The sequence below is a fragment of the Aquarana catesbeiana genome, linkage group LG06, assembly GCF_042186555.1.
Source record: "Aquarana catesbeiana isolate 2022-GZ linkage group LG06, ASM4218655v1, whole genome shotgun sequence".
Classification (NCBI taxonomy): domain Eukaryota; kingdom Metazoa; phylum Chordata; class Amphibia; order Anura; family Ranidae; genus Aquarana; species Aquarana catesbeiana.
The window spans coordinates 222,423,122-222,441,382 of record NC_133329.1 but is presented as its reverse complement, the minus strand read 5'-3'; the positions used below and the strand labels follow the sequence as shown (position 1 = coordinate 222,441,382).

Genomic DNA, 18,261 nt, shown 5'->3' with positions numbered 1-18,261 from the left:
GCTAGAGACAGAAGACTGGATTCCTTCTGATTATATGAACTTCAGTCTTTCAAATTCACGCCCAAACACAAATCCCTCCCATACACTCCCCTTTCTCCTCCTTCCTAAGAGTGGAGGCTAACAGAGAGCAACATCTGGTCTCTCTTACACAAACCCTCTCTTCATGAAACAAGATATGTGTGAGATAGACGTTCAGACTATACATCAGACCATTTAAAACATAAACGCATATCTCAAACAGAGTATCGGTTACATAGGAAGATTTTCAACCCATACATATATTATTTACAAAATCCATCAAATTCTGACAGGGTCTTGACCTGCATTTTCAGTCAATGAGTCGCCATCTGAATATCATTAGCTCAAAGTCCTATCATTCACACAATTATGGAAAATGCATATTCTTTTTAATAAAGCCAATTAAAATTTAGATATTAAGAATATAACATTCCCCTCTGAAATATGAATAACAATCATATTTTCAAGGTTTAAATCCATACATTACATACATGTCCCATTCATACTGACTTTGATCCAATAACTCCAAATGTATTTCCATCACCAACCGAGTCTGCAATACCAAAACCCATCTTTCTCTTAAGCTTATTTTGCAATAAATCATCTCCTTTCTTGATTTCATTTCTAATTCGATAATATAATTTTTTCATTCTAAACATCAAACATAACTGGAATATAATGAATAACATAATAATAATAAAAAGAATAACTATAGGATGTGATAAAATATTTCCTGCTGCTGAGGTTATTGAAGTTTTTCCCCAAATTGATACACTATTACTGAATGTTTTCCACCAATTACTTCCTGAAAATTCTGACCAGTGATGAGATATCTCTTGCAAATTACCTTGTTCATGTTTAAACAATATTTCTGCATTCTGAAGTTCCTTAGCCAAAGCTATCAATAAACCTTTATCCTTATTAATTACATTTGCCCATTCTTCCCAAGGAAATTCATCTATCTGAGATATATTATATTGTGTGAGAAGAGCACTTATATTTTTCATAAGCATATTTGTAAAATTTGTTCTAAACCCATTAATACTTATTGCTACAATGTCTCCTTTTATACAATACAAGCCTTGATTTAGGTTTTCTGTATTTGTACAAGAAGAGAAAAAAGTTTTAACCCTTTCTGTATCTGACATGATCTGGAAGCAAACCTTCTTTTTATCTACACGAGTAATTAATTCAGAAATTGTTTCAACTTTTTCTATTCTTGCTGAACATAATGTATGATTATGATAACAAGAATGAAAAATACTTTTATCTTGATTAGGTAAACAGATAACTTTAGACTGAAATTGTAAACATGATGACAGATCTAATTGTTCTAATTCAGAATTTTCATTGTTAAATGCAAAATCTGTATACTGTAATTTATAATACAATAATTGTGTATTGCTGACGGGTAATCCCAAGACAGTGATTGGAACCAAAATTTGTTCTTGTCCTGCTATTGGAATCATAGAAGAACTATAACAAACATCCTGTTTACATCCTATCCATTTATTTACCCATAAATCTGTATGATTTATAGCATATACATATTCTCTGGGTAAATTCTGTAAAATGCCAAGAGGGGTTATTCCACTCTGAAATGCTTGTGCAATTATTTTAAAATTAGTGGAATATTCAGTCTGGATCTCTAAACATGCTCTGGCAATATGAGAATGTTGTTCACATAACATTAAATCAAGAGTAATATTTTGAAGATGTAAAATAGATGGACCCATTATATTAGCTGTTTTAATAACCATATTTTCTAAAATTTCATTTAAATTTCTCTGTTTTTTAATCCCGTTACTACCCACTAAACCAGCTGTCTCAAGATCAGACTTTAAAGTATTAATATCCATACTATTAGTAATACTCCCAATTGTGCCAATCCCTCCTAAAATACCTTCAACAATACCACGCTTATTTCTGTTATGATTTCTACTATTAATTCCAAACCATCTTTCAATACCCAATTCCATATTAACCAAATGTCCTTGACATTGTGGAAACCTTGTAGAAATTTTCCATTAAAGTTACACAATATAATGACAAACTTTCCCTCTCTCAAAAGAGTTCTGGATTGGAAATGGTTAATCTGAAATGGATTTGCTGAGACACTTTTCTTACCAACACATGGAGTTTTCCTAGGAGACCTTACAACAACACTTGCTTTCACACATTTCACCGGATAATTTATTATTGATATGCAACATTCATATATACCAGTATCATTCAAAGATACTCTCATTTGTTGATAAACAAATGTATTATTGATCCAATTCACACTACCATAAATTCCTTTATGAATTATCATAGTAGAACTGTGAAGAAAACTTCCCAAAAATTCATCGTTCCTTTTCCAAGTTACCAATGAATCTTGAGGTACATATATTTTTGTTTTACATATCAAATGCAAACTCTCATTATCTTCAAAAATATTTAAAGATTGTTACCTTTTACAAATACTGACCAAAAACTCCTTCCCAATATATTACATTCAAAAGTTCCGGGTTCTGTTGTTTAACCTATAAGATCCCAGCATTTTAACAAAATTTGTTTTGGATTCTATTTTAACGTTTACTTCAACATTATTACTACAAATTAAATATAATTCCATACAGCAATCATATCCCTGTCCTAAAAATACATATCCATACAATTCTTCAGCTGTATTGTTATCAGCATATCTAGAATTATATTTTGTTATTTGTATTAAGATCAATATCTTTATCACTCTTGTCCTCTGTATTAATATCAATGTCTTTATCACTTTTGTCATCTATATTGATATCAGTATCTAGATCTCTTTTGTCTCTGAATAATGTAGTGACTTTGTTGTGTAATTCTTCAATCCTGTTAACCTCTGCATTGCTGGAACAGTTTGTGATATATTTTACCACAGATACAATTGTCACTAGTGAAAAGATGCATCCTGTGATGATGATAAATCTTCTCTCTTTAACACTTTCTTTTGTTGAACTGACATCTTCTTTTTTGGAATCCATGATTCCTCCAGGTTAATGAAATATAATTCATTCCTAGGAAAAATAAAAGCAGCATCATTTATCTTAGAATATTACATTTGTTATACCCATATTTTTATTTATCCATGCTTTTTCACTAAATTGAGAAATCTTTGAACTAGTACCATTGTCCCTTGAACATCCAAGATGTCAAATGGACCTTCCCAATTACTTTGCCATGGTCCACTTCTCCTGAAACTTTAATTCTGCCCGTGACGTGTATCTCACCATCTCTGGGTGTGACCTTACACATGGCAACTCTTTAATCACCATTTTTCTTTCTGTATAAACTTGTGCTAACAGCATCTAATTTTTGATTTAAATAAATCTTTTTGTTCTTAATTATCAATCTTGATAAACCATTTATCTCGAATAAAAGATAATTTTGGTTTTAATAATAAAATAACAAAATGTTACAAGAATCAGATATGTGTGTGTGGATGTAACAGCAATTCTCATACTGTGTATGTGTCTTGTGTATACTGGAGTGAATGTCCATTGCAGCATCTGCTGGAATGCATGTCAGCCAAAAACTCTGTTACAGGCATTCTACTCCTAAAAAAACAAACCCCCCTCCTTTCTTATTCAGAAAGGTTCTTTTTTGTCGTGTAGTCCCACAGATGCAGACTCTCAATGAGTAGTCCTCCCCTCCTTTTTAAAAAGGTGGGTGTCATTACACTCTCAAATTCCTAAGGTTGGGGCTATGAGTTATGTGAGTAACCATTTAACTTATACAGTACAAGTTTCTTTAAACTTCTAAAACAAATACTACATATCAGTATATATACAAATTGTCTCTTACTAATCTCCTAAACAAGGAATATTGTAAAATAAGGAAATTATGATCTTTTAACTCAAACTTAAAAATGTGTGGAGGGACCATTTTTCATACAAGCAACTGCATGTAACACATTCTGTTCAAATTGTCCTGTATCATCTATAACCAACACTGTTGTGCAAAAGGAGCACAAAATACTAAAAAGAAATATCATTTCCTGAATGACATTCAATACCTTTTAAATAACATCCTAATATCCCTTCTCAAATCACAAGCATTGCAGTACAATACACTTCCGAGGTACACTAACAATCCTTGCTGTGTATTGCCAACAAAACGTTCATTGTGAAACACAAGTGACAAAGTAAATTCTTCCTGTCAATAATTCAAATGAAGAATACTTTGTAACTGAAAAAACTGTACCTGCAAACTGTGAATGATATGATACATGAAATCTCTGTCCTATTCCCAAGATTTTACACATTACCTGCATGATTTTACCTATAAAATGGAATCCTCTGTCACTACTGAGGTTTGCTCGTATACCCCAAACTAGAAAAACACGATTAATCAACATCCTAGCAATAATTAAAATATCTTTGTACACAGATTAGACAAGATTTAATTACTCTGTCTACTGTCTTTTCCAATTTGTCCCAATAGAATTTCTCTTTAAGAACTTCAAGCAACTTTTGCTTACCAAAGTGATCTAAACTGTCATAGTTAAAATTAGTGAATTCCACCTGTAGGTGTTGTGGTACATTAAAATATAGAAAATCCATCTAAGTCATGATATTAGATCCAGTTATCATTAACCAAAATATAGATCTTATATCACCTGATGAGGACTCAAAAGATTGATTCAACTTTTAATCCTCTGAAAACGAAGGAAAATCTTATATTTGTTTTTTCCACAACATAATTTTGACCATATTCAGGTTAAAATCACTAATTCTCCATACAAATCTGCATCCTTTGCTAACTGAGTACAAAGCTGTTAATTACCCCCTTTTCAGGTGAACTAAACCTCTCAATGTTCCATCTGAACAAAAAATAAAAAATTAAAATCATAATAATCATAACTGGGAAAAATTAATAAAAAATTAATAATCCAAAGGATTATCCTTGAATTCTAAAAATATATCAAATAAAAACCAAATCTCTGAACCTCAAATCATAACCTTATTATCCATAGCAAAGAATCAATAACCAGAAAATCCTTACCATCCATGCAGTTCATTTAAGGACTGCTAACATTGTTTTTCACAGTGTTATATGATACATAATGATACCTTTCCTGTCTTAATGGACTATTTGTAGTTTGCAATCTTTGCATTTGGGTCTTAAAAGGGAAATTAGTTTGATTATTGTGGCCTCTATACCACAAATTACTACACCATCGCACAGAATACACTTCATAGCATCTTGGCATCGTTTTCGGATAATACAACCTCTTTTGTATATCGTTATTATTAGCCATCACACAAAACCTAGCTATGTGACCCTCTCTTTTGCAAACTAAACATTTAAGAGTTGTTTTTTTTTGCATATACCTTTCTTTGAGTATATGGCGATGAAAATTTACATTTCTGTTGAATATTACTATTATTCAAATCAACAGACTTCACGCTTTCATTGTCTGAGGAAATATTAACCTCCTCAAATGTCTCCACTGAGTCAACTCCAGAATCAGCATCATTATCCCTCGCCTCTGACTTTGTCACGTGTTCATAAGCTAAACACTGAGCATGTGCAGAAGACTGAGCTTGCAATAATTGCGTTTTAAGCAAACTTATAACATTCTCTTGTTCAATTTCTTTCTGAGTTAAAAAAGTAATACAACTTTCTTTTTCTTTAAACGATTCCAATAATGCATTCATTTTATGTTCCAATTTACCTTTCTCAATCAGTAGCTGTTCAATATGTAAATTCTCCTGTGTTTGTGCAATTTCTGTTACACTTTGCCTTTGTTTTCCTGGCATATCAAAAACCATTGCATTGAAAACTGTAACTAATTTCATCACATTACTTAATTTCTTCTTAGATTTAGCTAATGAAAATCTATTCTTCTCAATTTCTTTATTTGCCTGTAGGCATTGATTATACATTGATTGCCATAACTTAGTGTCTGAAATATAACTGGCTAAACCTTCAAATTCTAAATTACTTTCTTCAGCTATAACATTTATAAATTCCATATTTTGGTACTCACCGAATATAAAACTTTTCCGTTTTCCGCTGGACTCTAATTAAACCGTCTGTCAAGACTTCTGTATCCAAATCCTCTGGTCTTCACGCAATCAAACAATCAAACTAATGATTCTAGGTTCTTTCAATAATTGCGAATTTTTTTTCCTGTTCATCACATTTCCCCTCTGATCAACGTAAGAAGTACGTGGCAAAAACTTCTGACGATTGAAACTGGCTGGCGTCCGCCAATGAAATAAATGGCTTAATATTGTATAAAAAGCCTTCAATAATGATGATTTCTCGTGAGACGAATTTTGGAATTATATCTGCTTGAGTCAGCTTAAATCAAAACCGTGTGTTTTATTGTACACACATAAACTTGGAAAATACTTACAAAAATAGTACATTCATATTCAGAATTGGTGTTGTTTCATATATGCAAAAAATGTCCAAATATAGTTCATTTGTTTCAAAGATCTGAAAAAAAGTTCTTAAAGTCATTAGACCATGTGCTTCCTTTTGTATTAGCTCTTCAAAGATGGCCGATTAACTTCTTGTGTCCTGGAAGGAATTCTGTGTGTCTTGAATAGGTGTATGTAGCTTGGAAGCAGGAGATGTGTGTAAGAAAGAGTAGATGTGTCTGGCTTGGAGGCAGGAAGTAGCTAGAGACAGAAGACTGGATTCCTTCTGATTATATGAACTTCAGTCTTTCAAATTCGCGCCCAAACACAAATCCCTCCCATACACTCCCCTTTCTCCTCCTTCCTAAGAGTGGGGGCTAACAGAGAGCAACATCTGGTCTCTCTTACACAAACCCTCTCTTCATGAAACAAGATATGTGTGAGATAGACGTTCAGACTATACATCAGACCATTTAAAACATAAACGCATATATCAAACAGAGTATCGGTTACATAGGAAGATTTTCAACCCATACATATATTATTTACAAAATCCATCAAATTCTGACAGGGTCTTGACCTGCATTTTCAGTCAATGAGTCGCCATCTGAATATCATTAGCTCAAAGTCCTATCATTCACACAATTATGGAAAATGCATATTCTTTTTAATAAAGCCAATTAAAATTTAGATATTAAGAATATAACACTTATCAAATTCCCTATACCGCTCTCTCTGTGGTTAATAAAGTTTGATTCTACTTCCTTCAACTCCTAGGAATGTCTCCAGTGTGATGATGTCACACTTTCAGCTCTGCTTCAGTTGGACTGGTGTAATTATTGTTATGGTTGAGCTGTGGTTTTACTATCCCAACCATAAATAGAACCAAGGAGTTGAGGTAGGTGGTGAGGAGGTGATACAAGTGTAGTCAGTCAAGGCATCCTCAATAATCACCACACCACTCCCGGGCAGTCTGTGTTCAGGGCTGATCACTCACATGTGATCGCTACATGATTGATTACATGCAAGTGGCCATGATTAGCTATGGAATCCAGCAACCTCCCATTGCTTTCAATGGGACTGCCTCCCACAGCTAATTGTGGGAACCTCCACTGGGATTCTCACATATAATCAGAGACAGGTTGCATTTTCTGGTGTGAATGCACCCTTATGTGCTGCTGCACACTCTAGAAGCACATGAGTGGTTGATGTGTGGGGCCATAAATGTATGTTCTTTTACATCAACAAAGCTCCTGTCCAGCTCATGTACATAAATGGTGAAATGGTAGCTTTGTTGATGCTGTTAATAAATCGCCTTCAATGTGTCTACAGAATACTTAAGATTATTGTGGGGATCACACTATGTGTGGACTAAAATGGTATTTTCGTTTTAGATTCTTCAGATTTAACCTTCTTAGCAAGATATCCCTGTATCCCTTTTTTGGAACAACAACAGTATGACATTTTCAGTTTGCCTTATACAAAAGGCACTTCCTTAATGATCACATGCATTCACTTCTGTAATTGTTTATTTGATTATTGTCACGCTTACCCCTAACACAAGTGGACAGGCTCTATAGCTACCTTCTGTATTCTTCACCTAAAGCAGCCACCTTTGCCATAAGGCAAGCAGGCCTACTGGTACCCGGTTGCCCCAAGGACTTATACACGATGCTATAGTGCCTTGCTACCACACCGGTGCAGACACAAACTGAAAGCAAATCAAACAGGTACTTGCAGTTGGTAGACAGGCAGAGTGGTTCAATGAAAGTCCAGGAACAAGGCAGACAAGGTCCAGAACAGTCAGGGTCAAATCCGTAGTCAAAAAACATGCAGAGTTCCGAGCGTATTCCATAACTGATCTGACGTTGTCAACAAGGGAATCCAAACTAGTAGACAGGGCAGACATATAGGGAGCTTGGAACACATGTTGAATAAGGATGAGTCGAACACCCCCCGGTTCAGTTCACAGCAGAATATACAAAAAGGCAAAAAAATTGTGCAAACACGCAAACATTGTTAAAGCCTATGGGACACGAACATGAAAAATCAAAAGTGCTCATTTTAAAGGCTTATATGCAAGTTATTGCATAAAAAGTGTATGGGGACCCGGGTCCTGCCCCAGGAGCAGTGATTTTAATAATGCTTAAAGTGAAACAATAAAAATGAAATATTCATTTAAATATTATTGCCTGGGGGCCCCCTTAGTCTGCCTGTAAGGTAGAGCATCTTTCCCATGTTCATAACAGTCCCACAGCAAAAGGACATTTCTAAAGGAAAAAATGACATTCAAAATTGTTAGTGGCTGTAATAGAGATAAAAAATCATTGAAAAAAAATGGCATGGGTTCCCCCCAGTCCATTGCCAGGCCCTTCGGGTCTGGTATGGATATTAAGGGGAACCCCACACCAACTTTTTTTAAAAAATGACATGGGGGTCCCTCCCAAAATCCATACCAGGCCATTCAGGTCTGGTATGGATTTTAAGGGGAACCCCTCACCAAAATTAAAAAAAAAAAAAATGTTGTGGTTGTCCCCACCCCAAATCCATACCAGACCCTTATCTGAGCATGCAACCTGGCAGGCCACAGATCCCGCCCCCTATGTGAATAGGTATGCAATACATTGTACCCTTACCCATTCACCAAGAAAAGTGTCAAAAAGGTAAAAATGACAGGAGACAGTTTTGGACAATTCCTCCATCCCACGATGTCCATCCATCTTCAATCACAGTGCCGACAATCTCGGAAAAAAAAACAGAAAAATTCTGCCCTCGTGGGAGACGTCCCCGCGATCGCCATCTTTTTGCTTTGACAGCTCTTATATAGGCAAGGGCAGGGCCACTCGCTGACATAACCGAGTGCCCCTGCGCCCTTCTGACGTCATGTGATGTCATGTGATGTTGGAGGGTGGTCACCCATTTACCTCACCGGGTGGCCCTGCCCTTGACTATATAACAGCTGTTTTTTTTTTTTCCGGGACCATCGGTGCCGTGATTGAAGATGGATGGACATCGTGGGACACTTTATTAAAGGAATTGTCCAAAACTGTCTCCTGTCATCTTTACATTTTGGCACTTTTTTGGTAAATGGATAGGGGTACAATGTACTCCATACCCAATCACATGAGGGGGGCCGGGATCTGGGGGCCCCTTGTTAAAGAGGCTTTCCAGATTCTGATAAGCCCCCCCTACAGACACCCACAACCACCAGGCAAGGGTTGTGGGGCTGAGGCCCTTGAGACCCCAAAGCACCCTCCCCTTGTTAAGGGCATGTGGCCTGGTATGGTTCAGGAGGGGTGGGCGCTCTCTCCCCCCATTTTCCTGTGGCCTACCAGGTTGCATGCTTGGATAAGGGTCTGGTATGGATTTTAGGGGGACCCCCACGCCATTTTTTTTACATTTTGGCACAGGGTTCCCCTTAACCACTTCAATATACTATATTATATATACTACACTGCCTGCATATAGATTCTACACTGAATATCTAATCTATACTAAATGCAGAGTGTATATATATATATATATGATTATTGGGGATGCCTTGACTGACTACACTTGTATCACCTCCTCACCACCTGCCTCAACTCCTTGGTTCTATTTATGGTTGGGATGGTAAAACCACAGCTCAACCATAACAATAATTACACCAGTCCAACTGAAGCAGAGCTGAAAGTGTGACATCATCACACTGGAGACATTCCTAGGAGTTGAAGGAAGTAGAATCAAACTTTATTAACCACAGAGAGAGCGGTATAGGGAATTTGATAAGTGTTATATTCTTAATATCTAAATTTTAATTGGCTTTATTAAAAAGAATATGCATTTTCCATAATTGTGTGAATGATAGGACTTTGAGCTAATGATAAGGCTGTATATGTGTGTATATATACAGTGTATATATATATATATATATATATATATATATATATATATATATATATAAAAAATACACTGCCTGCACGCCACTAACTAAGCTGCCTAATCTCTCTTTATTCATTACACTATATACGGCCACCATGTAAGCAGCAGCCTTATATAATGTGGGGCGTGGACTTAGCCTCCTGAGCCTTTGGCCAATCATGGCTCTCTCAGCGCGCAGTGATTGGCCAAAGCATGCAGGTCAGGTGCATGCTTTGGCCAATCATAAGACGCCAATGCACTGCGATCTCACAGTGCATTATGGGGCATTCCGTGGTGCTCGAATTTACCATGAACGCCCCATAATATTCTAAATTCGGCGAACGGGCAAACACCCGATGTTTGGGTCGAACTTACGATCGACTCGAGCATCAGGTTCATCCCTAATGTTGCACACACTACCACAAGCATGAAACTGCAGGCTTGGCTGGCTTAAATCAGGTTTGGTCTCCACCCAGAGATTGCCTACATCAATCACCTTGCAGGTGAACAGAGAGACAAGGAGAATGTAACACAGTCAAACCAGGATGCTGGAATGAAACCAGCAGCTATCGAACAGCAGAAGCGCTACATACTCCTGACAAATACCATATTTATCAGCCTATAACATGCACTTTTTCCCCTGAAAATAGGGGGCAAATCACAGGTGCGTGTTAAACGCCGATAGTGTATCTCGGAGGGGAAGGAGGGGGACGAGCACTGCCAGAATTTACCGAGCCATCATCTCCTGTTTACTCAGCTCTAACTCTGTTCTCACTCGGCTCTCACGTTACACACACAGTCCCTCCACTGCCACCGGCATTGGACCAGTGTTCTGTTTATCACAGGAGCTGGTCCAATGCCGATGGTGGGGGCGGGACTGTGTATGTGACTGCCGACTGAGAGACAAGTAAACAGGAGATGACGGCTCAGTGATTTCCGGCGGCGCTCGTCCCCCTCCTTCCCCTCCAAGGTGATTTCCTGCACTGCATTGATGAGACATGGTGAGGCTGCAGATGGGCATTAATCAGACAGCTGCATTGATGGGACATGGGCTGCAGATGGGCACAGATCAGGCTGCAGATGGGCACAGATCAGGCTGCAGTTGGGCACAGATCAGACTGCATTGAAGCTGCAGATGGGCACAGTTAAGGCTGCATTGAAGCTGCACATGGGCACAGATAAGGCTGCATTGAAGCTGCAGATGGGCACAGATGAGGCTGCATTGAAGCTGCAGATGGGCACAGATCAGGCTGCATTGAGGCTGCAGGTGGGCACTGAGGCTGCATTGAGGCTGCAGATGGGCAATAATCAGGCTGCATTGATTGGCACTGACCATTATTTTGCTTCAAAATGGTTTATTTAAAAAAAAGTTTTTTTTCCTGAAACTTCCCTCTTAAAATGAAGGTGTGTGTTATACGCCTGTGCACTTTATAAGCTGATAAATACGGTACTTGCCCTTTCTTTATGAATTCCACTGGTTTTATTGTATGTTTAAAGGATGTTAAAAAGTGTAATGAACAAAATTCTGGATCTCATAGTCTGCATTCACTTTTTCTTTGAACTCTTTTGTAATTAATTGTTGTAGATTAATATATTTGATGTTTATGGATACATTAGAGAAACTGCATAAGGAATTTCAGACCAACATATTGTTTGTGTTGCACAATAACATTCTACAGCACTTTTATACAGTTAAATACAGTATATGTACACGTGCTATGCATATATATTTACAGGAGATTTAATACTATTTGACTGTGTTATTTTACAGTACCTGGCTTTCCTTATCCTGCTGCAACAGCTGCTGCTGCTTATAGAGGGGCACACCTTAGAGGTAGAGGCCGTACAGTCTATAACACATTTCGTGCAGCAGCACCTCCTCCCCCTATCCCAGCTTATGGCGGGTAAGAAATATATCCTTTTTATTCTACTATTATATTTTCCCAACAGCAAAAAACAACTTTCTTAGAGAAATGCATGCTGTTCTTCTCTTACTGCAGAAACTAAAACAGTGTGTTGCCAGGCCAAGTGCCTGAAGTTGTGCACCTTGCTCAGGCTATTGAAAAATTACTGTAATTTGTACTGTCATGGTTGGTGGCTTTAAGCATTTGATATATCACATGTTGTTGATGTAAATTATACTAGAGCTTAGATGCTGCAGAATTTGCTACAATTGAAAATGTATCTCTTGTGATTGCAAACATCTGGTCATTAAAGAGGTTTGATGAAGCGACACTGTGAAGCGCCCTTCAAATTCTGATTAATAAAATTTCAGTTCACCAATAAAATCTATTTTTTGTGTTCACTTAAGGTGCAGATGTATCAGTAAATGTGTGATCCTCAGTATATACCTCTTGACAAAGTGTAGAAGGAATAAAAAATGGCCATCAGTGCTCTGATTTATATAGCTGCACTAGTAAAGTTTCTTTTATTTGAGTGATCCTATTTTGATAATTTTCAGCCACATGAATTTAATACTGTTTGCTGATAGTATAGGATCTCTCATAGCTCATGTATAGTGATGGTCTGGGTGTCATGAATCTGTAGTAATGTTCATATCTGTCTGTCTGCTTACCTCTCTTTTGTGTTCAGCTTAAAGACAGATTGCTGTTCACCTGTGTGCTTAAGTAATCTTTCCTCAAGCATGGCTCCACCCAGCCTCTAACAGGAAACACAATATTAACCTGCAAGCCAAGCCTTGCTGATCAATATCTTGTGTTTGGCTTCCTGTGTGCTTCTTGCCGTGTGTTCTACGTTTGATTCTGTTTACCGACCTTGGCTTGTTCTTTGACCATCCCTGTCTGCCCGATACCCTGACCTTTGGCTTGTTTTCCTGTCTATGCCTGTCTACTTGTTGCCCTGACCTTTGGCTTATCTACTGACTATCCCTTGTTGTCCTGGACCACTGCTTCTGCTCTGTCCACCCAAGCCAGTCCGTGAGCCTGAGCTGGTGACCCTGGGGGCCGTGACCTGGAGTCAATTGCAGCCAAACCCATCCTCACCACTAGAGGCTCTGGTGAACACCTGCTGGCTCTTAGACTCCGCGCTCTGGGGAATCTCATGCTCTAGCTCCCAGTGTGATCAGTGTTGGTGCTCCAGTGGACCTGTTTCCTGAACCACCCAGAGCTCCATCCGTAGCAGTCAGTCGTAGGGTCCACTACCTTAGCGGTGCACTCCTGACTCCAATGGTATGCATCTGTCACTTGGCCTCAGGTGGTCTGGCACTGAGTATAAATGTTACCAACAAAAGTAAGTATGGTGTGGTTACTATTATATAAGGACTATAGTATAGTATAGTAAACCTATATATAGTATAGTGTATATATAGGTTTAAATGTAACACTTTTAATATTAAGAAGAGTTATGCCGCGTACACACGATCGGACTTTCTGGCATACTTGGTCCGGCAGACTTTCCGACGGACTTTGTCCGCCAGGTGCGCCGGACTTAAAAACGGATGGACTTGCCCACACACGACCGGACTTTCCGGCGGGCTAAGTCCGCCCGTCTTTCCGACAGACTTTGGCCGGAGTTACGGCGGACTTTCAGAATGAACGGACTTGCCCACACACGGACAAGTCCGTTCATTTTGAACGTGACTCAGGTATGACGGGACTAGAAAAGGAAGTCAATCTTGCCGCTTTTATCGGCGAGATTGACACCTTGCGAGCCCCGTCGCGGGGCATACCAGGCCCTTAGGTCTGGTATGGGTTATAAAGGGAACCCCCTACGCCAAAAAAATGGTGTGGGGTCCCCCCTAAAATCCATACCAGACCCCAATCCCAGCATGCAGCCCGGCCGGTCAGGAAAGGGGGTGAGGACGAGCGAGCTCCCCCCCTCCTGAACCGTACCAGGCCGCATGCCTTCAACATGGGGGGAGGGTGCTTTGGGGGAGGGGGTGCCCTGGATCGAAGCGGTTATACCAGGTATGGCTGCAGCTGCAGCCTTGATCCTGGTATTATTCTTTAGAGCAGGTAATTAACTTTCTGATACAAGTGATCCAAGCAGCGCTGCTCTCCTGGGCTCTCCCATCCCACCTGGGAGCACAGGACTGATGCAACCTGTTGCATTGGATGCACTATGAAGAGAGGGAGGAATTTCCACCCTCCAATCTCTTGTGTGACCTAAGAAACCGGAAGCGACAAGGATTTTGTCACTTCCAATTTTGGTTTGTTTGTTTATGAGCTGTTAACTGTAAATAAAATAAATAACAATAAAAAAATGTAAAGCACCCTGTCCCCCTGTGCTCACACACAAGTGAGTTCGCATGAAGGTCCTGCATGCATTTGTAAATAACGATCACATCACACATGTGAGGCATCTCTTTGAACATCAGATTGAGAGTAGTAATTCTAGCACCAGAGTGTATCAGTTTATCGTTTAACTCTAAACTGGTAACATGTAAAGGCTTTTATAGCTTTGCCAATGGATAATTTAATGTACTATAGTTTGCTGCCATTCCATGGGCATGCAGAATTTTAAAGCATGAAATGTTAGGTATCTATTTACTCAGCATACAATCATAATTTATATTTTACAAATAATTAGGTATTATCTTGTGTTTATGTATGGTAAAATGTAAATTTTAAAGTGAAATTTTCCTGAAAATGGGCATTTGGTAAACCACTGCACAACTATTGTGTGACATAAAGAATGGCAATACCCACCAATTTATTTTCCAGGGCCTTTGCTTTCAGAAAAAAATATAATTTTCTAACAAAAAATGCTGATTTTTACATGTATGTGATAATTGTCTGAATTGGCAAGCAATCAGCAAGTGGTTAAATAAAGTTAGCTCAGTCATGTAAAGCACACATATTTACAAGTAATGGCAGCAATTAAGATCAGCTTAGCAGAAACCGACTCCCAAATGATAATAAACACTTGCAAAGGTTGGATAGTATTCCTGTAACACACAAAGATCACTTCAATGGTTTATTATTTTATTATTTCTCTACAGAGAAAAGATCACATGCACTCATGAGCATCAGTCAAATCAGGGTAAAGAGAGTAGGGCATTTAAATCGGACAGGGCATTTCTCAGTTTCCTTTGTTTAGGAGAGTATTGGTCTTCTATGGCTATGCTTAATTTGTCAATATTCTTCATTTTGTTAATGGTGAATAGGGATAAGCCAAACTCCCCCCAGTTTGGTTCGCAGCAGAACATGCGAACAGGCAAAAAATGTGTTCAAATACGCGAACACCATTAAAGTCTATGGGACACGACAGTGAAAAATCAAAAGTGCTAATTTTAAAGGCTTATATGCAAGTTATTGCCATAAAAAGTGTTTGGGGACCCGGGTCCAGCTCCAGGGGACATGTATCAATGCAAAAAAAGTTTTAAAAACGGACGTTTTTTCAGGAGCAGTGATTTTAATAATGCTTAAAGTGAAACAATTTAAATGAAATATTCATTTAAATATCATGCCTGGGGGGTGTCTATAATATGCCTGTAAAGTGGCGTAGTTTTCCCGTGTTTCGAACAATACCACAGCAAAATGACATTTCTAAAGGAAAAAAGTCATTTAAAACTGCTTGCGGCTGTAATGTATTGTTGGTTCCTGGCAATATAGATGAAAATCATTGAAAAAAATGGCATGGGTCCCCCCCCGAGTCCATTACCAGGCCCTTTGGGATGTTGTAGATATTAAGGGGAACCCTGAACCCAAATTTAAAAAACAAATGGCGTGTGGGTCCCCCAGGCACTATATACTCTGAACAGCAGTATATATACTATATGGCCTGCCCCATATACTCTGCAGAAAATTGGGCCCTAGGTGTTGGTGGTACCAGAACACTGTAAGCCCTCACAGTTACTCTTGGTGGGCGCAGGAACGGGCCCTGCTGTGAAATAATATATAAACAATTGTAATTACATGCCCCTGTTACACAGAGGCAGAAAAATTGGGCCTTTGGTAGTGGTGGTGGTGGTGGTGGTGCCACAACACTGTAAGCCCTCACAGTTACTCTTGTTGGGTGCAGGAATGGGCCCTGCTGTGAAATATTAGATCAAAAATTGTAATTACATGCCCCTGTTAAACCAATTTTAACGTGAGAACTTAGTGAAAGAGGAATGCAGGTGTATAATAGAGTGAGTTATTTCACCATCTTATAAAGAACTATAACAGTAGCCTCATACCTTCCGCAAGAGCCTATTCCAGTGTTTGTAACAGCTCTGGCAAAAGAACTTGCCCATATTCTATCATATTGGGGGGAGTCAGAAAAAGCTATTTGGAGCTCATCTCATCAAAATTAATGGGGGTATTAAAGCAGAACTTCAGTCATTTTTCATCTTGCCATCTATTAAATCCTCTGTCCTTGTTTTAAATTTGGGTAGTAAAACATTTTTTTTCTTCCAGTAAATACCTTATACAGCCCACTTCCTGTTTCTTGTCCTTGTCTATGCTTATGACATCATACACAGCTCTCTCTCGTGAGAGTTTGCCAGGAAGGTAGGGGGTGAATCATAAGAGGGCCAATGAGAGCTGCAGAGCTGGAGGTGTGTGTCTGTGTAAATCCAGGAAGTGAACAGGTAGCAGCCTCAGCAGTCCACAGTTCAAATGATTGCAGCCAGACTCAGTGAAGGGGGATTTCTGCAGCATATTTGGCAAGTACAGAATCGCAGTATATATAAAATAATATGCAAAGTGGTTGGAGGAAAGCTTTAGAATGGCAAAGATGTTTTTATTACAAATTATGTGAGCAGACTGCAGTTCTTCTTTAAGTAAAGCTTTACTTTCAATTGATATTCTTAGAAAAAATATTGCTAGGGAAAGTCTAGATCTGTTTAGAACACTCTGGAGGAATATAATTCTGCATAGAACTTCCAGAAAATGTCTGAAATTGAGTGAGTAGTTACTCATTCCAATGGTGTAACAACAAAGGCCATGTGGGGGTACATTTTAGCTCTAGCAATTAGGGTAAGTACATTGTATATAGCCTGAGCTCTCACCTTTATCATCATTTTTGTTTCATGAAAAAGTTTTTAGGCTTTTGCATATCAAGCCAATTGGCTAGGTATGCACAGATGTGTAAGTTGTGTGGGATTTTCTCTGTAGATTTTCACAGCTCAAGTTACTTCAGCCATAATGGAAGCTTCCCATTCTCTGGTGGATTGATTCACCTAGAAGATACCTGAAAGTAGAAGCCCTCGTTAAAGTTTTTCAAGTATCTTATACTATCTTGAAAATGCAGAAGGAGCATTTATTTGGAAAATTAGCAAACTTGTCTAGCAGAATATCAAGTATAGGAAGTAATTAAATTTAACCAAAATGGGTTCACTGTTCACTCAGATTTATGGGGTCTATATGTAATCCCAGACGTGTCACCAAGGTGGGTTGGTCAGAAAGTCCTTTTGGGGCATAAATCACATTGGTGACATATGATAACTGAGAAAAGTTTACAAGGGCTAAACAAATACATAAAAGAAAATGGTGTGAATAAGATGCTATGTTTACCAAATGGACAAACATAGGAAAGGAAGAAGTGCCCTTATAATTCATGGTCATCATGTTTGAATACCTATCTAACCTAATATCAAGAATTGCATTAAAATAACCAAAATCAAGTGTTTCATGATCTCTAAAGAGAAGGGGTGGAGGAATATAGATTGAAAAACCAAGATCTCATAAAATGCCCTCAATTGGGATCTATACACTGCACCACAGATAGATAGAAGTATTAATATAATCAAGCAGCCACTTAAAAAAAATAAAAGCATATACAATCTACCAAATATAGAATGTGCAAAGGTAAACAGTAGTGCTGAAGGTAAAAAATATATACCCAGAATACCTTAAATTACACAGCAATTTGTGATAATGTGCAAAACAAAAAATAGCCCATATTTACCCTGTATGCTTGATGGAAACTAATCTATGAGCTGTCAGTTGATATAATGATCCGACCCCACACCACGTGAGCACACGTGACTCCACTCCCTAGTTGGTTG

At 38.3% G+C, this 18,261-nt stretch overlaps 1 protein-coding gene across 7 annotated transcripts in view; it reads left to right on the top strand.

Moving 5' to 3' along the window:
- The window catches only part of RBFOX1 (RNA binding fox-1 homolog 1), a 2,292,172-nt gene that overhangs the window by 1,798,665 nt on the left and 475,246 nt on the right, over positions 1-18,261 (top strand). For all 7 annotated transcript variants that reach the window (XM_073633001.1, XM_073633002.1, XM_073633003.1 and 4 more), the window contains one exon: positions 12,082-12,214. In XM_073633001.1, the coding sequence (XP_073489102.1) occupies positions 12,082-12,214 (133 nt within the window). The remainder of the gene's footprint in view (positions 1-12,081; positions 12,215-18,261) is intronic.